This window comes from Haemaphysalis longicornis, unplaced genomic scaffold, assembly GCF_048455015.1.
Source record: "Haemaphysalis longicornis isolate Haplotype H1 unplaced genomic scaffold, Haemaphysalis longicornis Haplotype H1 scaffold_6, whole genome shotgun sequence".
NCBI classification, from domain to species: domain Eukaryota; kingdom Metazoa; phylum Arthropoda; class Arachnida; order Ixodida; family Ixodidae; genus Haemaphysalis; species Haemaphysalis longicornis.
Window position 1 is genome coordinate 92,408,472 of NW_027526407.1, and position 25,685 is coordinate 92,434,156.

Below are 25,685 nucleotides of genomic sequence, written 5' to 3' on the forward strand. Positions count from 1 at the left end.
TTGTTTTGAACGTGTCATATATGCGATAATTTATTGTTGCAACGAATGTGCTCTTTTCTCACATTTCCCTTCGTGTGACTATTTCCGGACGTGTAACCCATTCAGGCACGCAGCGGCTGCGTGTTCGAAGGTCAGTTTTACGGATAGCGAGTAAAACATAAGCCAGACTTGCGTTGTTGCTTTCGTGTATTTTTATACAAGCGCGGATTCTTTTTTCAGCGAATAACTTCTAAACTCTACGTCATTCTTGCATGTTTCTTTTCTTTTTTCATTATTGATATGAAGTTGACGCTGTGATCAGTCTGGAGAAGAACGGCTTGAACAAAAGGTGCTAGAACTAAAGGGGTACATGAGTGTTTTTGGCTTGCAAACACTCAACCTAGAAATGGATTTACAAATTCAACTACCTTTACACTTCGCCCAATCTGTTTAGTATGATTTTACATACAAAAGTGACCTAATTTGGAGTCACGTTGTTTATGTCAGCAAATCTCTTAACTGCACAAAAAGAAGAAAAGTTTGGTAACTAAGCATGGGTTGTTTTTCATTAATTTTGAAACAACAAAATTCCCCATATCGCGTATATCGCCCTGTAATAACACCAGCAGACCTCATGTGCACCTACTTGACAAAGTAGAGGCACGTTGCCGTTTATTAAAAATGTTATTTTATTGTAGAGACCGAAACAGTTTGGTAGTCAAGGTCAAGAAGTATGGAAACTTTGCCGTGTTTCTTGTATCTACACTCCAGCACAACTTCTTGGGAGATTCGCTGGGTAGTCGACTACCCCTTATTCAGCATCAAAGTTTTCCCATCTCGTCAATCTTCGGCAGAACCCAAAGTGGCTTCTGCACCATCCGGGTCGGCAACCACATGCTCCAGGACGGAGACACTGCAGCGTGCAGACACGCGGAGCCCGCTCCCAGCACGTCCTCTCGCAGTGGTTACCGCAAGGGTACCACTTTTCGCCCCTTGGGCAGCCTGTATATTAAGAAAAATGTTTTTAGCCACTTCAAATGTTAAACTGAAGAGACCACAAAATCTAATAAACGAGGGTCATACGACTCGGCAACTATTTCAGTGCTCCTTTTCTAGAAAATTTATATTTCTTCCATACTGACGAAAAATTACCGTTTGCAGCCTTTTACTGGAGCCTTTTGGAAAATGAATTCCACTTTAAAGCTGAAATGCCTTAACGCAATATTAAGAAAAGGTAGTGAATAACAATGTGCGGATTCGTAATAATAAACTTTATTCCTTCTGGCGGGAACAAATTTCCTATTACAATGGTCATTACCAGGCTTCTACGATAGAGACTTTGCATCCAACTTTGAATGTTCATTCGTGACTATCCAGATATTCCATCAAATTTTGTGCGGATAGGTGGATTACTGCCTACACCCTTCGTTTGCTAGAGGGGTTTCCCGCGAGCATTCATCTTGGGCTCAGTTTTTTTCGTGGGTTTAAATAACGACCTTTCACTTTCTGTTAGTAATAATCACTCTTTTCAATGTGGGTGACACGGAGCTGTTATGGAAAGTGGACGCACGTGCCGACTGCGTCTTTTTGCAGTATGACATTTTCAGTGTGAGTAGATGGTGCCTTGCGAATAAATTAAAAATAAATACAAGCAAAGCAGTTGTAATGAGTTTACCAGGAATTCTACGGTGTGATATAAGATCACACTTTAAATGACGGCATCACAAGCCAATTTTATTGGTGTCGGTACGCATGACATTTTGTTGATTAGGCGCGAAGCTTTCATTTTCCGCATAGTCTTGTAAACGTACGGGCATGTTTACCCGCATGTTATCGTGCTTTAGGTGTTTGTTTGTGTGGATAGATAACCCGAAGCTTAATTTTGTATACGTTAAATTCAAAAACTGTAGTGCAAATATTTTGTATACGTTCAATTAAAAAAATGTAATGCAAACAAGGCAGTGAAGTTTGAAAATTAACAAGCACGTTGTGCAGCAATTTTTTATGAATGGAATGTTGATAAAAGTCTGTATTTTATTTTTATTTTTATTTATTTACTCTCAAGGCACATGGGCATTACAAAGAGGAGTGTGGGGTCAAACACTCTACAGGCAATGCAGCACGAGTTCGGTTACCGATAAGAAACATAAATACATATTTGAAATATGCACATCAACTACAAATACAAACAGTAACAGAAAGCGAAAAATGAGAAGGTTCATAAAACCTTCTCCACACTTGGAAACAACGCCGCAGGATTGATACAAGGCCGCGGAATTCACACATAAAATGTATGAGAAAGAAATAAACTTCAGTTAATATGGAAATAATAGCCACCTTGAAATTGACTGGATTATTTCTGGAAGCAACTCAGGTGGGGAGGTGGTTCCAGTCAGAGCTGCTTTTAGGAATGAATGATTTGAAATAATAGTTTGCCCGGATGCTGGATACACCAACCTTGAACTGATGGTCGTTTCTTGTCGAATGAAAAGTGGGAGGAAATAGCATCGAAGCTTTGAGAGGTAAATTGGTGTGTTGTATTTTATTACAAAGACAGAGTCGTGATATTTTCCTGCGAACATACGGATCAACAGGTTAAGAGTATATGATCTCTATGAATACATGTAGAAAAAAAGTGCTTAGTTAACCTGTCTAAAAGAAGGAAGAATGCAGATTTTTCATTTCTGTTTAGAAGGGTACAAAATGTGATTGGCGGCAAGAGTGTGACTCTCCTGATGATGTTTGGTACCTTAAAGTAGTTTCAAATACTTAATGCGTTTGGTATCAGAAAAGGTTCTTCGCTTTTGCAACAGGTACATGATTTGCATAATAATGTGAGGTCAGGTCTATTTATGTTGATAATTTTAGCTGAAACTTGTCTTCATTATACTGGCTGTTGTAGTGTTATAGGGTCCAGTTTATTATAACCGACGTTGTTTGTGTTTCTGAGTGTTGCTTTTATGCTTTTTGTTCTTTTTCGTTTGATCTGATTTTTTTTCAGCACGTCTAAGGCCAGGCGCTATTAGCGGGCATGCACAAATAAAGATGAATTGATTTCACTAGAATAATACCTATTGCCTGCATTGGAACTTTGAATCTTCAGCTTTCATACTTCGTTCATTCACACACTTTTAGGGTATTGTATATAGGAATGTTTTTCATAAGCCTGTTTAGTGTCCGCTACAGAGTGAACGTTTTTCCTAGAGAATCAGGACTTATCGTATGCTGGGCGGTCTCAATGTATTTGTCAAAAGTACTTTTGTTGTCCGGCACATGGATTAGAACCACGGTATTTCTGAACGCGAGGCGGATGCTGTACCACTACGCCACGGCGGCACCATCTTCTATGATAAATGAACAATAACCTCGGGACAGCGCACCGGCTTGATATAGGTGGCCAGGCAGTAGAAGTGGTAAGCGAACATATCTACGTAGGCCCGTTGTGACCCCAGATTCCAAGCATGAGGCAGAGGTAAGTAGGATAATAAGCGGGTAGAGTGCATTTGCCAGGCATTCACAGATAATGAATGGCAGCCTACCATTGTCCCTTAATAAGAAAGTGCTTCACGGCTGCATCTTACCGGTACTCACCTACAGGGCAGAAAGCTGGAGGCTCACTAAGAGGGTACAACTTTAAGTAAGGACGACTAAGCGCGCAATAGAACGCAAGATGATACGTGTGACATAAAGGGACAAGAAGCGAACGGAATAGATTAGGGCACAAAGAGGACATATTAGTAGAAATTAAGAAGAAGAAAGGGACGTGGGCAGGGTTTGCAATGCGAAGGCAAGATAACCGTTGGTCATTAAGGGTAACAGAGTAGATCCCTAGAGAGGGCAAGCGTAGCATGGGGCTTCAGAACGTTAGATACGAAGATGAGATCAAGAAGTTTGCAGGGATAAATTGGTCGCGGTTAACGCAGGACCGGCGTAGTTGAAGATTAATGGGAGAGGCCTTTGCCCTGCAGTGGGCGTAGATAGGGCGGTGATCACGATGATGACTTTTGTTCTCTCGTTCCTCCATAAAGTTGTCGGGCACTTATTCATATTTCTGGGTATTTACTTCACAACGGTCAGGTAAACCGTTTTACACTTCGCAACATACGCCCTCACCAACAGAGTGTGTTATGGCTGACTGCGAGGGATTTTCTGGCTCACTGCGGGAACGCGTGAGTGTGTAGTGGGTGACTGCGAGGGTGACCCGGATATTTGATGCTTCGGGTTCATCTTCGGGGTCACTAAAAAAACTGGGAAGAGAGGTAGCGTACGAGCCCACTTTGGTCATGTTATTAGAGTCCCAAGCATTAGTTTTTCGTCACATCTTAAGGACAAGCAATGCCTTCATGAATGTAGCAGTTATCAGAGTGATCAGGTCCTTGAACGTTTGCTGGAGGGGGGTTGAATAATGCCGTCGGAGCTCATATTGAGGAGCGGCGTTATTACGAAGATTAGGTTTTATTTTGAAATATATTTATAATTTGCCTTTTAATGTTTCCAGTTGTGTTGCGTGAAACTGTTTTTTCTTCATGACCTCCTTGGCTCCTTCATCATTAGTGTGGGCCCTCCAACGCGAGTGTAAATATATTGAAAATTGGAGGTGGAAGGCGTCCGACTGGAGAGTAACTCCTAATCTGAGGGGATCACTTTGCTTTAGGTGATCTCCTAGCGCTGATTTTTGCAGGGCTCGATGGCCCGGTCTACGTTTTTTTACGATACACTAGTAGGCCCTCATATTTCAGAAACGTCATCGGAGGGTGGAAACGTGGATTGCATACTTTCTTGTTTATTTTTAAATGTACCGATGCGTTGCTTTCCTCACGGTATTTGCGAAAATAACTTAGCACACCACATACCTACACCTGATTTATTTTTCTTCTTTCGATGGGTTTATGCGCTTTCCAAAATAAAAAGTGAACATTAACATGAAGCGAAGCGGACCAATCAAACTCTCTCGTCTACCCCCTTAGGTGTCAACTAAAAGTTAACATGACGCAGACTGACGTAACGTGGGCAGGAACTTCCTTGCGTTTTAATTAGCCAATGTTTTGATGATTCGTATAAACGCTTTCTCAATAGTGGTTTACAACCACATAGCATAATTTCCAAATATATCCCCCGCAGCCGGCCTTTTAGGGTAGAATGCTGAATTACACTGACATTGTCAGAATGGTGGCTTTTTAAAGCTCTCCACTTTTCGTGCCCTTGACGAAGTGACACCGCCTTTTTCAACGAGGCGTAGTACTATGGTCGATAAAATAAGAAACAAGATACCTGCAGCACTTGAGTTTAATCCGCAGCGCTTATGAACGTCTTGTCAATGCTGCGTTTCGTCGCATTGCATCTTAATGGAGGAAATAGATAAGCTGTGTTACGGCTCACTGCTGACAGGGAAAACGTGTATGTATTTGATATAAATTATGCAGTCATCCTTCAAACATTCCAGGAGGACAAATCAGCTATCTTAATAATTACAGTTCAAACGCGAATAAGAAAGGCTGGTCATCAGCAATTACGGAAAAATAGGGAGGAGATATATGTTGAGAATCAAAGTATAAAGCAGAGCACTTAGGTTCCAGTTCGCACAAGCAGAGTTGCGAGACATAAGAAAGATAAAGAATGATGATCCCACTGGTACCCCCTCACAGACTCCAATACACAAAAAACTTCAAAACTAACATTACGGAGACCTGTATCTTTGCATGTAAGTGTATTATTAGTAATGCCGCACAAACTTGCGCCTATGTTGGCTAAAAAAGGTGCCACAGGGCGCAACCTTTACCTAAAAGGCCGAACAAAATTTTCTTTATATTGCGGACGCCATTCGCCATATATCGCGCTAGGACGATGTACTAGATTTTTTTCGCCCAAGAGATAGAATCGCGCAATGTTTGTAAGTAATGTATTGCTAGCAGTGGGAATGAACACAAAATTTGCGCCTTCCTTAGAAATTCAAATCTATTGGCCCGTGGCCGACTTTCTTGTACTTACGCGGAGTTTGCGGGTGCTGGGGACGCCATGGTCGGCCCCAAAGTCCAAATGGGGAGGGTTCAACCCCAGAGTCCCAAGCGTTGTACGGATTACCCCCAGTAAAGAATTGGCAATTGGCTAAGATAATAAACGCACACGTAAAAATAAAGGCCGATAAAACCAAATGGCCGTTCATTTTTTGTTAATAATGTTAAGCAACACTTCTGAGCGCCGTCGTTATTTTCAGCCGCTTTTATACAATTCTGAAGCAAGAAGTAGTCTTTGTATGCAATCGTTGACCTTTTCCTCCAGTGGAATAAAAAAAATGGCCTTTGTTCTTCGGAGCGCTGCTGAATCCCAGCGAATCCAATTTTAGGTGGAACAAATGGTTGCTTTAAGGCACGAGCAAAAGTGGGATGAGGTGTTTTGAATGCATGTCACAAAAACAGTGGACAAAGAAGTACACCAGAGCACCTGCCATTTCTGTTCGGAGAATGCTTTTCCACTCGCTTTTATTTATGCAAAAGCTAAGCATCCCAACGCAGTATGAAACCGTGTCGATTGTTCTCAAAGGCTTAACTTATTGTGTTCAACGTAATGGCATAACCATTCGTATTTCTTGCTTTGGCAAAGTTTTGGAATATAGGTGGGTTTAATAAATACCATCTGGGTATTTTCGGCTATATTACACCTTTTATTGTCGCTCTTAGTGCAGTGGAGAGAAAAACTACACTTGAAATAAGTTTAAGATTAAGGTAATTGCATTCATTTTCTCTACATTCTCCTGACAGTAATCATGTCAGCCAATCTAAAACGTCCGAGAACAACATTTTCCTATCCGCTTGTAGAATTTTTGTCATGAGTAAAGGCAATGTCTTCTCGTAAAGAAGACGTCCGCATGGGAAAGGAATACTCGTGCAGAACACTATCTCGACAAATTGGCCACCATGAATGCAGCATTTTGTGGAACGAGCACTTTGATTGAACCATGCAATAAATTCTGCGTTTAGTGTTTGTAAATCCTGTATTTCGCGAAACATGCGAAGCGCGAGAGTGTTAAAAAAATCTGCGTTGAAGAACAGTGTTTAGGAAACTTGTTTATAATATTCGGAAGGAATATGCCCCGGTATGTACGGTAATTTTCTCTGTGCGGCTGACAATCTGTCGGCGGTGTCAAGTTGATCATCAGAAGTTGTGGGATTGTTTCCTCTGTCTTAACATTGTATATTCAAAGAATGTGATAGAATCCCACCTGTGGTTCCGGATTTTAGTCTACTTTAAATATTGCATGAACCTGAAATTGAATTTTAACCTCAAGAGATCGGCCTCCTGATTGAAGGGTGCGCCTTACATGCCTCAGTATATTTTGCTTGACTCGAGAAAGTGATCCTGTAGTTTGTACCCATACAAATACAAAAAAAATTTCTAAAATTCAGGAAAGAAGGTTGGCAAGCACTCGCAGGAGCCCACCCACAGAAGACAAGACAGCCCGCAGCACATCATCGGTAGGCGAATTTAGGCATTGTAGAAACATAAAGAAAGAAAGATGGAAACAATGGCTATGGCGGACTCGCAGCTCTTCAAGCGGCTTCTACGCGCGTGTACCTGGAGCCATGGGCTTACCTTAGCTCCGCATTCCAAATGTCTACCTTCACTCATTGCATATCTTGTATATTTAGTATAAACAGTGCGCACAATTTTTTTCTGTATATTTTTGTTTACTCTTAATTTCTTCTTTCTTCATCTGGCCCTCTGAGAACAACCTATATAGCTATTGAAGGCTGCCTCATACGGAAGTAAGCCACATCCAGGATACCGCAGAGACTACACTGGAAATACTCACCGTGCAAGTTCAGCTCCTTGGTACACAAACAGCCCTCTCGCACCAAACACACATCTCGCCATGGAGTGTAGCGTTTTGCCGCAAGATCCCATGGTTGCGACTGCTGCTACAAGTTTCGGACTGTTGTCCATTCAGTAAGCAGTTATGTCCCGCAAGGGAAGAAATTGATGGCTCGACCCGAACGTATTGTATGCCGGGATACACCAAAACTTAACAGACGTCATATTCGTCACAGAAATAATGCCAGTACAACGAACACAGGAAAAACGGCGGAAAAAGTTTATTTGACGCCGATAAAGCTACCGTCTATGTAAGGTGAAGTGAAGTAGTACACAATGACGCCAACGAGCGCCGACAGTTGTTGCCTTAATTTCGTTTGGATCGTAGCTTGGAGCGTGAACGCGTTCCCTTGACCATGAACCCTCGGTCCAAGCGACGAACTCTGCCTCTCGCATTGCACAGGCTGAGCTCGTAGCAGCGCAACTATCTGTAATACACGCCACGAACCAGAAGCGAAATGGTCGCACCCTCTCGCCTGTGCAGAAGAGACCGGCCAGCAGGATGTCGCTTACCAAGCACAGCCACAAGAGAGCTGTTAACCGTCAAACAATGCTCTTTTTGCTGCAGATTTCACTGCACATTTCTGTTTCGTGTTTTACCGATACCGACCACAGTTGGATCAACCACAGTTGTTTTTCTTTTCCACTGCCGCGAACGAAGGAAGAGTTTCATGTACCGGAAAATGCGGACAGAGTCCTTTCCGCAACCCGAGTTCTCAATCACATGTTTGTCAACCAAGCGTGTTATGGCCTTTTAACTGACCTTGCCTAGACAATTCTTCCCATATAAACACCTATGGTATGGTCACGATTTGTGACAACACCGATAGTGAAGTAACACCTGAAATAAAATAATTTTTCCGCAAGTGCGGTTTCCCATTCTCTTCAAAAGGGTACGCCATCTCACTAGACAGGCGGAAATGTGATGAAATCACAATTTCTCTAAAAAGGTGAATTGTATGAACACACATGTATTGACTTCATGTTCCCTCAGTTCTTAACAAGCAATCTTCACTGAAAAAAAAAACTGGCTCTGTAAAACGGCACTTTATGAAACGCCTTGAAAACAAGGGAATTCGCCTCATTCCCCTTCTGCGTCAGTCCTGCATGTTCGCCAGGAAGTACAGAATGACAACACTCATAAAAAAGGGTGCACAATTTCGAAGGCAGTTATTCAAAACACTTTTCATCAACGATGCTAGAACTGCACGAATATACACCAAAAAATTGGTATAGAGAAATGATTCGCCTAGCTAGTTGTAAACTCGAGGTGTATTGCGTAATATCATTGCTCACGTTCAATTTTGCAGACAAAACTTGGTTCTGGTACCTTTTGCAAAAAGAAACCATATAATTTTCTCTGTTGCATCTCTAAATTTGCAAGCGAAGTTCCGAGGCGTGAGTACTAGTTAGTTAAACAATGCATTGTTCGCAAGCGCTCTTGGTCATGCCGTTTTCATTCTATTCTCAGCCGTTGAGCACAAATATATTTTTCTCGCAATGCAGTTCAGCGAACGCTTGTGGTAACTTTCTAAGAAAACATGCCCACTCCTTGGAATCCACAAGAAGGGTATTGTTTTCAAAGACAATATCAATTGTTGCTCTAGTTTCAAAACATGTTCTCTTTTCTCAGCAAATGTTATTTTTACTTAACTATTAGCAGGGCTTTTTTATTGTGCCAGCAAAGAAGGGTACAACGGTACCGTGCGTCGGTTTATATATTTGAAGTATGTTTTTCAGGTGTGTAGGCCTTCGGAAGGATACGGATGACGTCAGGTGCGCTTGCGAAGTCGGCGATTCAACGCCAAGGTTCCCAACGTCGCTTTTGAATCCTTATGCCGTGAACGCTTGGGCGCGGATTGAAAATGTCTAGTATTTTCGTTTCAGCCTAACGTACCAAGGCAGACGTTAGCGGTTAGCGCAAAAGTACTCCATTAGTTTCGCTTAGCCATTTCTCCGTGTAATATTCAAAACTGAGGCGTCCGTAATGACGTGCTTGATAAATGTTTTAGTCAAACAAACAACGGTTGCACAAGGCTCACTTTCTCTTTGGAGCGAGGACAGAAGTTCTCCCCGGTATCACCTAAGTTACGGCGAAAGTAAACATTAACGCGAAATACCACCACGGGTCAAAATCCCGAAGTTTTGGTTTAGTGTTCAGCAACAGCCATAAATTCATGGGAATTATTCACGGCGAATTGACAAACTCTCAGCAAAAATCCCGCCATATCCACAAAGTGAATGATGATGAGAGGGGCAAAGCTAAAATGCTTATCTCTAAAACCATGAGACATGCGACCGCACATCATATAAAGACTCGACACGTCAAGCTTACCACCGCTCCGTTGACAAGCCCGTCGGCGACGTCGATGTTTGTCGTGATTATGTAGGGCTTGTTTGGGACGATGAGAATCTCCATGGGCAAGTTGGCAAATTCGGTGTGTGACATTTTAGCCACATTGGTCGTCGCCGTCTGCAGACCGTGTTGTGTCGCGTACCCCTGGTACGTGTCTTGAGCTCGCAGGCGACGAACAACAACCTCTTCTTCTTTCTCTCCTTTTTGTTGGGTAGCAATGAACGCGCTGAACATTGTGACCTCTTCAGCCAATCTTTGGTTGGCCAATCCCTAGGGGGATCCTGCCACAATCATCATTAATGTGCCGGATACAGCAGCAACGAAGGACGAGACAGGGCCCGAGCACGAGGAGCTTCGCCCCTAAAATGCCTGGCGCCGGTATAGCTTTACCTCCAAACTGCTACCACTGCGGATATGCCGATCACATCTATCGTCGCTGCTCGTACAAGAGACTCGTGCTGCGTGGTTTTTCCATCGATGCACCTCGCCCTCTCCATGGCCAACGATCACGTGAAATTGATGACTAACTATCTCAAACTAGGCGTTTCCTAGCTTGTTTCTACCGCTCGCCGTCGCCCTACCCGTGCCAATCCCCCAGCCGCCTTAGCAATGCTGACTTCGCACGTGGGAAGTCGCCCAGCCCACGAGGGGAAAACAAAAAGCAGCAACTTTTAGAGGTAAAGTTGCGCAACAGCGGAAACACCAAAATCATTTAATAACGTAAGGACACACCGAAAGCCGTGATTCACGACATGCCCTGAGCCCGACCACATGATCTAACCCTGACGTGACTCCCGAACACGACGACAGAAACACGGTGTGGCGCGTACACAACATACCCGGCACCTCTACCAGATGTCACGAAGCCAAGGACAACGCAGTTGTCTTCAAGGAAAACAAGTTTATTGGAGCGAACTTGTGGTCTTCTAACAACTAAAAGAATACAGATGCGGCGAAGCAGTAGTCAACAAAGTGACGTGCGAAGACAAGCGTCGATTATTCGAATGCCGCGGCCTCTTCTCTGCCGGAATTTATCACTCGGCGCGAGGGTTTCTCGAATAATCAAATTGTATCACAACACTGTAGATTACCGAAGATATATTCTAGGCTGGTGACGCTAGTTCGCAGCACTCTCTCTATAAAAGGATATAACACGAGCGGGCATTAGGAAAGGAACATGCGCTTCACTTGCAGCACTGATAACATAACAAAGCCCGACGCCGCCGGTCGATAAAAACAAAACATAAATAAACCAACCCAAAACATTGTTCGTGACACTATTATCCGCGATGCTTCCTTGCAAATACCAGATGTGAGTAGGTGTTTCAAAGAAAAAGAACGGCAGCTTAGTTTCTCCAACGCCAACATACGGAAAAAACACAAACCCACCAGGCTTGTACTTTGCAGACCCAAATTTAACACCTATTTTTAACGCTTGTGGTTTGACTTACTATTTCCGGTAGCGGTCATTTTCTCTACTTGGCAACAACTACTGCAGGAACAATGGCGGCGGTCTTTCTCGCTCGATGGGGGACTTAAGGCTTAGAATGGTTTGGCAATTTGGCGGAAATATTCACGCTTGACACGTCCTAAAATGCCGCTTTTGTGGTCACCAAAGAAGGGCTCACAATAAGGAGGTACCGGGAACAAATTATCAACTAGAGTATTCGTTTGTGTGTTGTGTTGTGTTGTGTTTTATGGCGCATAAGCAACTAAGGCTATCATGCGCCAAACAAAAGGTTTTGTGTTTTTTGTGGATAATAACCGATTGCTTTATCTTGTTATAGCTTGTTTAGAAGTGTAGCTTCTTTTAAAAAACTAAAGACAGAGGGAAGTTTGACAACAGCATTCTCTCCTAGAAGTAGGCTGGGGTGAAATGGAATTTGCTCGCTGTAGAACAGCCTAAAATGTTTTTTCCTCAAGGCCTCGAATTTCGTACATGAGAATAAGATGTGATTTACTGTAAGTTCCTGGTCACAATCTTCACATCTCGGTTTGTCTTGTTTCATAAGAAGAAAGTTATGTGTAAGATGTGTGTGTCCAATGCGGAGACGGCATAAAATCACTTCTTTGAGGCGTTCTTCATGTCTGCTTGATTCCCACTCTTCTATCGTGGGTTTAACCAGGTGGAGTTTGTTGTCGATTTCTTTATCCCATGAGGACTGCCAAGTTTCCCTCAATTTGCTCTGTATAAATTTCATGCAGTCGCTGTGAGGAATCTGTACTGTCTCTATTGTTCCATTACCCGCCTGTGCGGCACATACGTCGGCTCTCTCATTTCCTTTGATTCCCACATGGCTAGGGACCCAGCACAACTTAATTTCCTGTGCTTGTGTTGTGATTGTTACCAAATTGTGTATTATTTCTCCTACTAGAGGTTGAGCTGCATTTTTGTATTGCACTGCTGTGACTGCGCTGAGAGAGTCTGTATATATAATACTGCGTTTAATTTTATTCCTCATTATCCTTTCTACCGCCACAGCAATGGCATAACATTCAGCTGTGTAAACCGAAGCGCACTGGGGTAGCCTGATCACCTTTTCCCATTTCCCTTGCACTACTGCACTCCCAACATAGTATGATGTTTTGGAACCGTCTGTGTAAAATGAGGTGTAGTCTTTGTATTTTTCGTTTAGTGCCAAAAATTCCTGCAAAATATGTTCTTGCGGTGTCTGCTTTTTTTGAAGGCGTGTTAGTGTGAAGTCACATGTTGTAGGAAAACTATACCAAGGGGGTAGTTCGTTCTGTCTATGGGAAATTTGAGGTAATGTGTGCAGCGTAGTGAATTCTTGGCATCTCTCTTCAAACCGAAGAAGCAATGGTCTGATAGCTTGGGGTTTATTATTGAACAGTGTTCTAGATGGGCATTTTGTAACTATGGGGTAACACAGATGTTTCGGCAGTGAACGGATCTTTAGTACGTATGAGCATGTGAGCATTGTTCTTCTATATGTGAGTGGTGGTTCATTTGTTTCTACGTAGAGGCTGTTTATTGGGGATGTCCTATACGCCCCAGACGAGAGACGTAAACCTAAATTGTGAACGGGATCCAATCGTTTCAAGTAGGACTGTCTCGCGGAGCCATAAACAATGCTACCATTGTCTAGGCAGGAGCGAACAACGGAGCGATAAACTTGTAGAAGGCATGATCTGTCGGAACCCCAGTGTTTCCGTGACAGAACCTTAAGTATATTTACAGCTCGCGAAGCTTTCTTTTTAAGCATATTGATGTGGGGCAGGAAAGTGAGTTTTTTGTCGAACATTATGCCTAGAAATTTGTGTTCGTTTTGTATGGGTAAGTCGGTTTCCTTGAGGTGTAGGGTCGGATTGGTCTGTAAGCCTCTTTTGAGAGAGAAGAGAATAGCCACTGTTTTGCGTGCTGAAAACTGGAAACCATTTCTGTCTGCCCATGTTGTCAGTTTGTTTATAGTCAACTGTACTTGTCTCTCGCATGTTGCTACATTGGAAGATGTACAAGCAATTTGAAGATCATCAACATAGACAGAGTACATAATCGACTTTGGAATTATTTTGCATATGGAGTTCATTTTTACAACGAACAGTGTTGTGCTTAGAATACACCCTTGAGGGACCCCGTTCTCCTGTACAAATGTTCTCGAGAGGGTTGAGCCCAGGCGTACTTGAAATGAACGGTTTGCCATGAAGTCATTCAGGCAATTCAACATTCTTCCACGGATGCCTAACTCTACTAAATCCCGCATTATTCCAAACCTCCACGTAGTGTCATAAGCCTTCTCCAGATCAAAAAAGACAGCAAGACAGTGTTGTTTGTGTATGAATGCTTCTCGTACGGTATTTTCGAGGCGGACAAGATGATCAGTTGTTGAGCACGCCTTTTTAAACCCGCACTGGTGAATGTCAAGAAGTTCGTTTGATTGTAGTACAAAACTTAGCCTGGTATTCACGACAAGTTCAAACGTTTTGGCTAGACAGCTCGTGAGGGCTACTGGTCTATAACTACTTGGGGAGGTTGGCGGCTTTCCGGGTTTGAGTAAAGCTACAATGAATGCTTTTTTCCAGGCTACCGGCATCCTTCCCGATACCCAAACTTTATTAAAAAACTTCAGAAGTACTTCTACAGAAGGACCCGAAAGATGTGCGAGCATTTCATAATGTATATCATCTGGGCCGGGTGCAGTCTGCTTACCGGCCGATAGAGCTCTCTTCAATTCTTGGAGCGTTATTAAACTATTATAAGGTTCGTTTATACCACCGTGTGTTGGAAGTTTTTGTTTCTCTACAGTGTGTTTGTATTTTAAAAATGCTTCTGCATAATGCACAGAACTGGAGACGCTGGAGAAATGTTCACCCAGTATATCCGCCTGCTCTTCTAGGCTACTTTGTACACCAGGTGCTGTTAGAAGAGGAACTGTAAAAGGGGAGTACGTGCCATTGAGTTTCCGAACTTGCTCCCACATTTTTTTTGATGTGACTGAGCTGTTTATAGACGAGACGTAATTTTTCCATGAATCTTTCTCGGCATTCCGCCGAATGTATCGGGCTTTAGCTCGTTTCCTTTTAAACTCTAATAAATTTTCTTGCGTTGGATATCTTCGCAAGACTCCCCATGCTTTGTTTTGCTGCTTTTTGGCTTCCTTACACTCTTGTGTCCACCATACTTTGTTGTTTTGTCTCACCATTCCCGAGGACTGTGGAATAGCTAAGCGTGCAGCCTTAAGAATGCAAGATGTAAACCTTTCATTCAATTCGTCGATGCTCAGTGTGTCCGAAAAAACTTGGTCTAAAGTAGCTTCGGAAGTAAAAAGACCCCAGTCGGCAAACTGAAGTTTCCACCTGCGTGGTTTTGTCGGGATAATGGTTGGTGATGATGATGTTACGCTAATGATTACAGGTAGATGATCGCTCCCGTATGGGTTATCAATGACATCCCACTTAATATCGCTAAAAACACTCGGTGAACTAAAGGATAAATCTATGCAGCTCATTTTCCCTGAGCTTGGAGAGCAGTATGTAGGTTTTCCGGTGTTTAAAAGACAAACATTATTGGATAAAATAAAATCCTCTAAAATCTGCCCCCTTGCGTCAGTTTTTTCGCTCCCCCAAAAAGAAGAGTGGGCATTAAAATCGCCAACTATTAAAAAAGGCTCCTGTAGTTGGTTTACCAAGTCTTCAAAATCTTGCAGTGTTACTGTGAGGTGTGGTTCAATGTACACGCAGCACACTGTAATTGTTTTAAATGCAAGCAGGGTGACCGCGACTGCTTCTAGCCTAGTTTTAAGTTTGTCTTCACGAGTTGCTATGCCATTTCGGACAATTATTGCCACTCCGCCCGAGAGCCTACTCGCCTGCTCTCGGTCGCAGCGAAAGACCTGGTAACCTTTGAGTATATTATGGTGTTTAGGACCTAAGTTTGTTTCCTGAACACAAACGGCTACAGGAGAGTGTGTGGCGAAGATGTCTTTGATGTCATTTAAATTATTTAAAAGTCCTCTGCAATTCCAGTGGACAATGAATGCCATGCTGCTTTTTTTGGTGGGGTGAAAACTAGGTTTTCGGTCCTGTGATTCGGGGCTTGTTTCTCTTTATGTTGTCTAAGGAGTTCCGCCGCCCATCCGACGTAGAGGGCGCAGAACCTCCTTCAGTTGTGTCCATCGTCTCTTCGGAGACGCTGGAGGTTCGTGCAGAACGCACGTGTGTCGAACTGTTTGACCTCACCGTGTGGGGTGAGGCCTTGGAGACTGCCGAACCAGGGGTCCGTGCAGCCCGCTTTGGAGGTGGTGGCGCAGCGCTAGCTGTTTCCACCGGGGGCGCGGGGTGCCTTGCTGGAACCTCACTCTGTGTGGCTTCAGCAAGCGCCGAAGACCGCTGTGATGCTGCGCCCTGTTGCACCACAACGGAGTAGGGTCGCGTATGCGCCGAGGAGAGTCGCCTCCGTGCTTCGCGAAATGTCAGGTTCTCTGTTACTTTGAGTGTTATTATCTCTTTTTCTTTTTTCCATGCAGGGCAAACACGTGAGTACGCTGCGTGGTTGCCCTCACAGTTAACACAAAGATATGTTTGGGCTTGACAGTTTTCAGGAGGGTGTTCATGAGAGGAACATTTCGCACATGTCTGTTGGCCCCGGCAGTTCAATGAGCCGTGGCCATAGCGTTGGCATTTGTAGCATCGCCGTGGGTTGGGGATGTAGGGTCGAAGTTTCATTTTGGTATAGCCCACCTCCACAGATTCTGGGAGGATGCTTGATGCAAAGGTGAGGACGATATGCCTTGTCTGAATTTCTTTGTTTTCTCTTTTGATTTTGATACGGTAGACATTTGTCACATTTTGTTCCTTCAGACCTTCTAGAAGCTCTTCCTCGGACACATACTTTAGGTCGTCATCTGAGATGACTCCGCGGACTGTATTTAGTGATCGGTGCTCACTGACAGTTACAGGAATTTCTCCGAAAGAAGTTAACGCTGAGAGCTTGTCGAGCTGATGTTTGTAAAGTACTTCGAGTAGAAGGTCTCCATTTGCAAGCTTCTTGATCTTATAGCCTTCCCCAATGGTGGCAGTTAGGGTCTTTGCGACTAGAAATGGCGATACAAGTCGGGCAGTCTTCTCTTCGTCACTGCTGTGTATTACGTGGAAGCGTGGAAAGTTGGCAACGTTCTTCGTGAAAAACTGGGCGGTTGCATCGGTGCCTCCTCTTTTACGAGAGGGATCAGATGGGCGAAAAAAGGAAGCCATAAATTGAAAAAACTGTTCGGCCATGGTGCCAGCCACCCACCATGGAGCCCAACAAGGGGACGGGACATGAACTCGTGACCAAGTCATGCCTACGCCAGCTGTACACCGCGACTATAACCAAATATGGCTGAACACAGGGTTGTCCGCCACACAAGGTTAACCCTAGCCGCCAGGAAAAAAGGAAACTGAGAAAGAACGAGACGACAGGAAAGTTGTTAGAGAGAAGATAGGAAAGTGAAAGGTTGAAGGGGAGGACAGGAAAAGGCGACTGCCGATTCCCCCCGGGCGGGTCAGACCGGAGGTGCCGTCTACGAGAAGCGGAGGCCAAAGTGGTGTGTTGCCTTCGCCAAGGGGCCTTAAAGGTCCAAGCACTCGGCGTCGGCTCAACCACCAGGACCCTCTTTTCCCCGGTCACGGCGCTGCCACGTACGGCTAGACGTGGGTGCTCGGGGTCCGTGGTGTCGCACAGTACACGCAAACATCTGCTTTAGCAGATGCCCCCTGCGGGGCTAGAGTATTCGTCTTAACGTTTTTATAAGAACGAAGAGATATTCAAACAAAAACAGCGCAGTTGGCAATTGAAAAGTGTACCTAACATCTCTACAAAACCCCATATCGGCCTCTTCTAATTCTCACCAATTTAAATAACCAGAAAAAAAACTGTAACTTACGTCCTGCTGAAGAAAAGTGAGCAAAGGTAGATGGCCCGTAATTTTGTAAAAAAAGAACTACTCAAAAAACAAACAAAATATGTCAACGCATGGGTCTTTATGGACACTGCAACAGAAAATTTGGCAGGTACTAAGGGCAGTGCCTGAACTGGACCACGCTCATTCCACTACTTGTAGCACAGTAGGCTTTTCAAACAGGATGATACACAAGACTTCAGCACGCGCAAACAGTGGACGTTTTAGCAAATGTTCGCCCCATGCTTGTCTATAAAACGCGCTCAGTCGTGCGTGAGCGGTAACAAACAGTGTAGCCCAGAGTTCCGAATATGCTGCAAAAGCACGCTAAGATATTTAGCGTGCTCTGTACCACATAAGATCCTTCCTACCTACAACTAGTCACGAGGAGCACAAAGTGCACCAACGTATGCACATTACCGTCCTCATGGTGCACCAACGTATGCACATAATGTCCTCGTGGTGCCCGTGTGACCTACACCAATGAAGAATTAACACAAGGCGTAACCCTTCAAGCATCGAAGAAATATCCAAAGAAGCTGCTACGTCCATAACCGCCAAAAATTACACTTAGTATTAGCCAATTATCCCAAATTACCCAAATTACCCAAGCTGAATGCCCAAATGTCTCCATCGGAAAACTATCCCTAACAGAACTGGCAATTTTAAACCGACATAAAGAACTTCAAGAACAACACATTGTCTTGTCGCTTCGACACTGATTCCTCAAAGGCAATAATTCCAGACACACATCTGCCTATGGCCATACGCACATGCTGTTTTTAAACAAGGGAGAGAACTGACACATTCAAGACATCAAGCCCTCACCTATGCGAAAACACGCCGACCTACTCGCCGGCTAGCGGCACAGGGGCCGACAATTCCCAGCAACCCACCGACACCTATACCTATACCGACACCTATATCCAGCAACCCACCGATACCGACGACTTCAAACAAACTCTTACTGCATGCCATGTATACCCTCCTCCATCAAGCTTTTTTCTAATTCAGCCTCCACCCTGGAACAAACCACGTCTATTATTTCTCATTCCCAACCCACGTACGAGCGCTGGGTGGCGCAGCTTACCACTTACAACGTTCCCTACCAGCATAGCATGGTGGAGAGGGCCCGGTTTGCAGTGCAGGCCACTGTGTACCTAAGTGGGCGCCCAGACATCAGCAGCTAAGGATCGCGTTAATAAATTTTTAGCAAGAATTGAGGCTACGACGCCGCCGTGTTTGATCATCACGTACTTTACGAGTGAAATATCTCTGAAAAACGCTTGCTGTGCTGCGCTTGCACCAGCCTCATTAGATCAACTTCAGCATGGTTAGTTGCCGACCCATATTTTACAGATAGTGTCGTTGGTAGCGAAATCGTCCCGGGATTCACTAAAACGCTTTGCAACAGCAAACGCAAGCGGATTGCATGGGGAATCATTTATAGGACTGCGGCTGTGAACGACTTCCTAAAAAACTCGGGGATTTTACGGTCATAAGCATGGCTGTCTCCCTCCCTTTTGGGCTTATTTGTGGTTGGGGTATTGCGGTAGTGCAAGTGAACGCTTAATAATAGCGCAGTGACGCAGCACCCTAAAGGTAGGGTGTCTAAGCAGTTATTTTAAAATTTAAATACGAAAGTTCAAGGTAAAATATAGCAGCAGGGTGAGATTTTAGATGCGACGCATCTCTTGCTCTGGCGCATGTCGCTCCGTCGTCGGCGTCGGTGTCCGCACAACACCTGCGCATGCGCAACTCTCCCCTGTTCTTCTCTCCGAAGGCTGTGCGCAACGCTCTCACTCCATCGCATTAGCATAACAACCGCTGCGCGCGCGCTTCGCTTCGCTGGCGTCTGCTCCGGTGCGCAAGTGCGCGCATGCACGCCTCTCCTCCGCTGTCTTCTCTCCTTCAGGCGCTGTGAATATAAAGCAGGAGCACGCTGCACTCTCATTTCGCGCATGAATGTGCATGAAAAGAAAAATACACCTATCTTCCCGCGTATGAGAACACCCGCATGTGATGGAAATGCATCATACGCGTTCACAACACGTTTCACCCGATATAGAGATTCAACCCAATGGAAACGCCAATTGAACCCCCCGATGCGTCGCATTAATTCAGGGTTTCCTCGCCGGAAGATGGGCGTAATTTGTTTCTTTTCCGCAGGCCATAATCATGACTGTTGCACCGCTGCGTGAGTTACGCAATCGTGGGCTTGATATGACGTGTCCTTCTGTACCAACAACCGCCGATGTGCACTGCCAATCCTATGTAACTCTGAGGAAGCCGAGGTGCTCTCTAGAAACGGCGCTTGTTGACTTTTCATATTCGAAACCTCGTGCTTTGGAACTCTTCCTCATCAAAGGGGTGACGTTTCTCTGGTTTATATTCAGACACCTACGCCTAAGACGGCTTTTTTCCTATGAGCGCAATTCATGTTTGATTAATCGCAATTCGATGCCAAGGATGTTTTTACAATATCAGTAATAATTGATGCGAGTAATTTTAACGCTCTCCAATATAATATTATTATTTTTAGCCAGAAATGTCGCCTTTTAAAGGAGCCCAAAATTCTGTTAGGAAATCTTCGTGTGTTTGCACATCAACGGCAACATTTGTGTGGGTAACACGACGTTGCTTTGCTGATGCGCACATAGTCTCTATAAGTGGCCACATATTTAACCCAATGTGCTGTTACGTGTTTATTAACTGGAACATAGCAAATATTTTCTCACTGAATATGCTGCTTTCCACAGGTATTTTTATATACTGTAAGTACCGATTTAATAAATTAAATCTGCTTCACAAAAAAGCTTTTGGGTCACCTCCAAATAATTGGCCTCACCCACTCGGCTTGTCTCAGCGTGCCACATATTCTTTAGAAACAGGCGTATTTCAACGTGCAACTCACATGACCGTATAGTCGGGCCAGCGGGAGGCAGAGTTACAAAGACGTAAGAAATTCATCCAAAAAACAAGGATTGTGCACTAAGACATATACTCCTGATATCAAACGGCTAGTGCGCGCACCAGATTTTAGCAGTTTTTATTTACCTTCCTTTACTTTATTCCGAATAATTACCCCTCAGCGGAATGGTAATTTAGGTAGGCTGTTTTACCAGCACACAATGTACTTACGTATACGCTTTGCGTTAAAGCAAGGCACCCGCATTGCTCTCAACATGAGGTATATTGTCATGCAAGAGGGAATCAGCTTTCCAGAGAGAACAGCAGCTTATTTGGCAGAAGCGGTGCTCCAACCAATATACAACTGGCAAAGGAGGGGTCAACAATGTGACGTTTCCAGATGGGTACCGGCGAATCAAACGCCACGGTCTCAGGCCTACGACCATTTATCTACAGGCTTAATTGTATCTCGGTCTGTTCTGTTACGTTCAGAACACGGTAGATAAAAGAAGATTTTTCCAGTTTTGGGATCAGAGGGCGAAACAGTCTAACTAATCAGATAGCCTGTGCGGCATACCTAAAAGAAGAAAAGGGGACACGCACTTCGCTATAAAAACGGACAGGACCCCTTGGCGTGGCCAGACGCTGCCCACAAAATGTATGCGTAAACTAAGCAGCAGTTTAGTTTGGGGAATTGTGCCCCATTGAGAGTGCGTCGTTCCTATGCTAAAAACGGAGGTTAGAAAATACTAAACGTCCTGAAACTGGTTTTGTAGGGGTTGAGGCAAACCACCTTGATGAATTCGGGCTGCGTGCGTCGTCATGAAGTGCCACCCTCACTGTCGGGGATAACCTCGCAAATAATCTGGCCAACTCTTCGCTGAAGTCTCTAGGTACCAATATACCGTCGCAGAAGTTTCTCACTGTGGCCGGGCCGTCAGACTGGGTGCAGACCCACATGAGAATGCGTGAGGGATACTTTTTGAATCGTCGTCGAAGGTTGTAGCATCCACAATCAACGAACTACTGCTCCGTTAAATGAAGGCGACCATGCTGAAGGGCCTCCCTCGCACAATCCTGATACCCTTGGACGTCGGAGGTGAGGCTATCATTTTGTACGTGCGTTATTATGGCGTCAACCTTCGTACCGATAACTTGGCACTCGTTCGAAGTCACGCAGTACATGACTTTCGGATTGGTCGGACGCGCTCTTATGTGATTATTTGGTGCTTCGCTGGAGGCGTCTGGGGTGCCTTCTAAAACGCCTTAGAAAAACGGTCACGGTAGCGGTGTCACAAAGCCGTCAACTTTTTCTGTTTTTTTTTTCGTAGCGCCAGGTACACATCGGAAAAGTGCGCTAGTGTAAAGACGTCATTCGATTCGATTGAATGGCGGTGACAGCGAACATGTAATTTGCTTACTGCATTTCATCGAGAAAAGCAATACAAGCTTCTCTGTTTGGCTGCTGACACTCATCTGTAATATTTGTGACCAGAACTTGCGATTTACTTTGCGAAAAGCCCACAACTACCCTTGCGTAAACAAGGAATAAGCTTTGTTGGCAAACAGTAAAGCGAAAGCTTTCTTAGTAGGACCCATGGCGTCCTATAAAAAAATCTAACGCATTTTTCGTTACTCCGATCGCTCCAACAAAAAGCTGTGTTAAAATCTGTGGAAAAAAGGCACGTGCTTGAAAACTGGATTCCATTATGTAAAAACGAATACTTGAAGGTCGCGAAAAAGGAACTGTTCAAGATAAAACAATGCACACATCGATCATGAAGAAGAAATACGATAGCATATATTTATCTCAGAAACCACCTATCGGTGTACAGTCAAACTGTCCGTAGATTCGTTTTCTTAGTGCGCCAAAATCGTGGCGAGGGTTCACTCTTTTTTCGTGATGTGGTTCTTGAAGTTTGGACGATCGATTGTACGCACTTTCACAGAAGGTTTCACGCACTATTAACGAATTTTTTCGCCACACGTTTTACGCCATTTCAATGTAAGGAATTTTCGCACTTCTCTCAACTGCCTTTTGGAAGGATGGTAAATTTTTTTTTTCAATGTCGACCCGCACTTTTGGGGTCAAAACCGAGAACAAATAAGTGAGTGGCTGCGCTGAACGGCCATCGTTCTCCTGCAGAAATTTGTGTAGAGATGGGAAGTCTAAAAGCGGCTGGGTGGAAGTGCCTACCAAAGCACAGACACAACATCTTTGCGACAGGTCCCGCGAATCGTATCGCGGTTCGCGAAAAGGAGTAGCAAAAGAAATGAGAAAAATGAAAGAAAAGAAACGATGCAAGTGAGGGTGTTGAAGTGCCTATAGTAGTGTACTACAAATGAGCGACCGGCAGGGAATGTTGCTGCTAAAGCGAGCAAACGTGAGGTCAACGTGAAAGCTGCGGTTGTCGCAGAAAACAGTTGGTGGTCGCGTGTAAATCATCGTGCTGAGGACCTAAACCCAAAGCCAGGGCTGGACGTCAGCTCAGACGTTCCTCGAGTTTTCGTGAAAGAGCAGTTCCGAGCCTGTTTTCGTAAATGCACAATCTGATACTCCGGCAATTGTTCTTGTATTGTCGTTGGGTGATGCAAAAAGAGATAAAAAACATTGGAAACGCAAATGTAACAACTTTATGAGACCTTGTTGTAGCCCTGCAGAAATGCTTTCTGTGAAAACATGGCGTTATTCTTTCCAGCCAAAACAAGTTACAGCAAAGATGCTGTTTTAGGGTACGCACTTTAACAGTTATTTTGACAAAAAAAAATTTTCGCCTGCGTCCATCCTCACACCGGCAAACACCATTGACGCGCGGAGACTTCCAAGTGGCGGCGAAAATAGTGACGTTGGCCTCCCTAAAAACCAGGCTTCCGTAGCTTGTAGTAAACCTTCCGACCCAGGTCGAAACAACACCCTTGCATTCACCCTTCCGGGAAATTGTTGCCGCGGGTAAGGATGATATTTAAGGCAAAATCCCAGGGCGAACACTCCAGCGCAGGCAGTACCAGGTCGCTCGGATATAGTGTAACTGGTATGTGACCAGAAAAACACTGCGCTGACAAGTTAGTCACAAAATGTAACGAGCGCCGAATTTCAAACCTATGCTTAGAAAATTTACTACCTTCATTATTTTGTTTTGTTGCGTTCGGAACCGCGCTTTCGTACCAGACGAGGGAAGTGTAAGCTTGAAAAAATGTTGAAGGCGCCACTTTACATCTCCCGTTCGCACTCTCTAATTTAGACATCGAGAGAAAAGGAAGATCACACTGTGTGGTAAACACCTAAATTTGATTACGATAACGAACTGTGCTGGGGTGTACCACGAAACATTATCTTTTCAAAAAACATTCCCATAAGAAATCATATAATAGCTATTTTCCCCGTAAAATATTAAAATAAGTGGTGATTGTTAGGTTAAAACTCAGTCTTATTTAAATACTTTGTACACATCAGCAAAGACGACCTATTGTACTTTTTCACGAGTAGAGATTAAACTTTTACTCTGTTTCCTTTTTTTTTCGTGCGCTATGGCGCAATGTTCCTGCGGATAGCATCTCTGAAGCTATTTTTATGCTGCACCGTGTTTGCGTGTTTTCTTATACTTCCCTTTTTCGTCTTACGACGCGAATTACGTCAGAATGCAGAGTAGCGCCCGCAACAGCTTCCCTAGAATCTGAACTATGCACGGCAATGTGCATTTGTTGCATTCATGTGCCATTACCGTCATCTGTCACGCGGAACAGACTATTTAACAACTTTTCAAGTTAAACTACAAATCATTTTTTACGTGTTTTGAAGCGGGCACATTCGCTCAAAGCAATCGATTTCTGGTCAAGGCCTGGAATGCGCATGTGCACGAAAAAAATAACAACTGCTTTATTACCCCCACAGCTGTTAAACTTAAGCCTTTTCCCTCCGTCGCACCAAACAATCTGGAAGCCTCAATAAAACGTGTAGTTAGGGAGGTCATGGGAATATAACACGGGAGCTTTGCGCCGTGAAACCGGTAACCTTACCACTGAGCGATACTAAAGGACCGAAGGGTACGGAGGTTAGCAGCGGCATGGGACACTAACATGTGAAACCAACTGGAAAGACAAAAACAGGTTCATGGGCTTGAATCAAACCGGGATCCCTAGAGTGATGAAATTTTCGCCTATCTGAAAAAGAATTTAGCTCGCCTCGTGATCCGAATGCCCAACATTTCATTTGGGTTCGAAGCGCGGGCGTTGGCTTTGGACTTGCCCGCGGGTTACCCCCTGCTAACGCGGGCCAGCTGAGGAGAGATATCAAATCCCGCGGTCAAAACAAGCCGGGCCTGCCAGTCATGGAGAACGTTCAGCGGCAAATTCAGAAACAAATGCAGTGCAACAGCTGTGTGTCTGACGAAAGGAAATGGGCTGGCTATTTCTACAGCCGTTTATTATAAGCTGCGCGAATTTTTTTCGATGGATATGTGCGCAGATAGCACACGTGGTGGACCACTGGTCTGCTCTTGAGCAGACTCACGTTTGAATGCCATCTGATTACACAACCGTTTTTTTTATTTAGTTTTAGTGCAGCTGACATTGTCTTGCAAGGACTGTTACAACACCAACAACGCTGATTTTAAAAAGTATGGGGAGTTCAATTCTTTCATAAACCACGGTGGCTGAGCGTTAAGGATTACCACTTCTGAGCCGAAAGCAGCGGGTTTTGTCCCGGCTCAATAGGCGGGGCGGCCCTCTACCCCACCCACCATTAACCTTAGACGATGCTGGAGTTCTAGAAATTACTTATGCCCGCCCGGGGATTTTTATCGTGCACTGAAATCTCGACACACTGGGCTTCGGCAATACGCCTCCATTCGAAAAGCCGCACCGCGCTAGATATTGAACACTCGTCATATTATTTAGAGTACAACGCATTACCAATCAGGTATTGTTGAAGTGAAGTGAGTGCTTAACCACTCATCTGCAATATAATAACCACCGCACTGTTAGCGCTGACCCTACTGTACAAATAAGTGCGGTCGCATCATGTCACCATCAACCTTGACGCCTCAATAGGCTAAGGCTCATGCGCAATAGCTGCCGTCAGGTAGAGGTGTCTAACCCCTACTTCACCACCGGAGGATTTTTGTGCCTGCCGTATAGTCAAGTTGGTTTAACGTGGAGCACTGTATACCTCAAAC

The 25,685-nt window shown here is 44.4% G+C and overlaps 1 protein-coding gene across 1 annotated transcript; it reads right to left on the reverse strand.

Moving 5' to 3' along the window:
• Nucleotides 1-819: 819 nt before the first annotated feature.
• On the reverse strand, nucleotides 820-17,410 carry LOC144143137 (uncharacterized). The gene is made up of 2 exons (XM_077674944.1): nucleotides 16,050-17,410; nucleotides 820-892 (listed from the first exon to the last, which is right to left on the reverse strand). The coding sequence occupies exons 1-2, from the start codon at nucleotides 17,000-17,002 to the stop codon at nucleotides 820-822; spliced, it is 1,026 nt and encodes a 341-aa protein (XP_077531070.1). The 5' UTR covers nucleotides 17,003-17,410.
• Nucleotides 17,411-25,685: the final 8,275 nt, after the last annotated feature.

What these genes read in the sequence shown, in the direction of transcription:
- LOC144143137 (XM_077674944.1), bottom strand. Translation starts at nt 17,002, where the DNA reads ATGACTTGGTCACGAGTTCATGTCCCGTCCCCTTGTTGGGCTCCATGG. An exon ending in CAGGGCGCAGCATCACAGCG is followed by an intron (nt 893 to 16,049) that starts GTCTTCGGCGCT and finishes TGCACGCTGCAG; the next exon opens with TGTCTCCGTCCTGGAGCATG.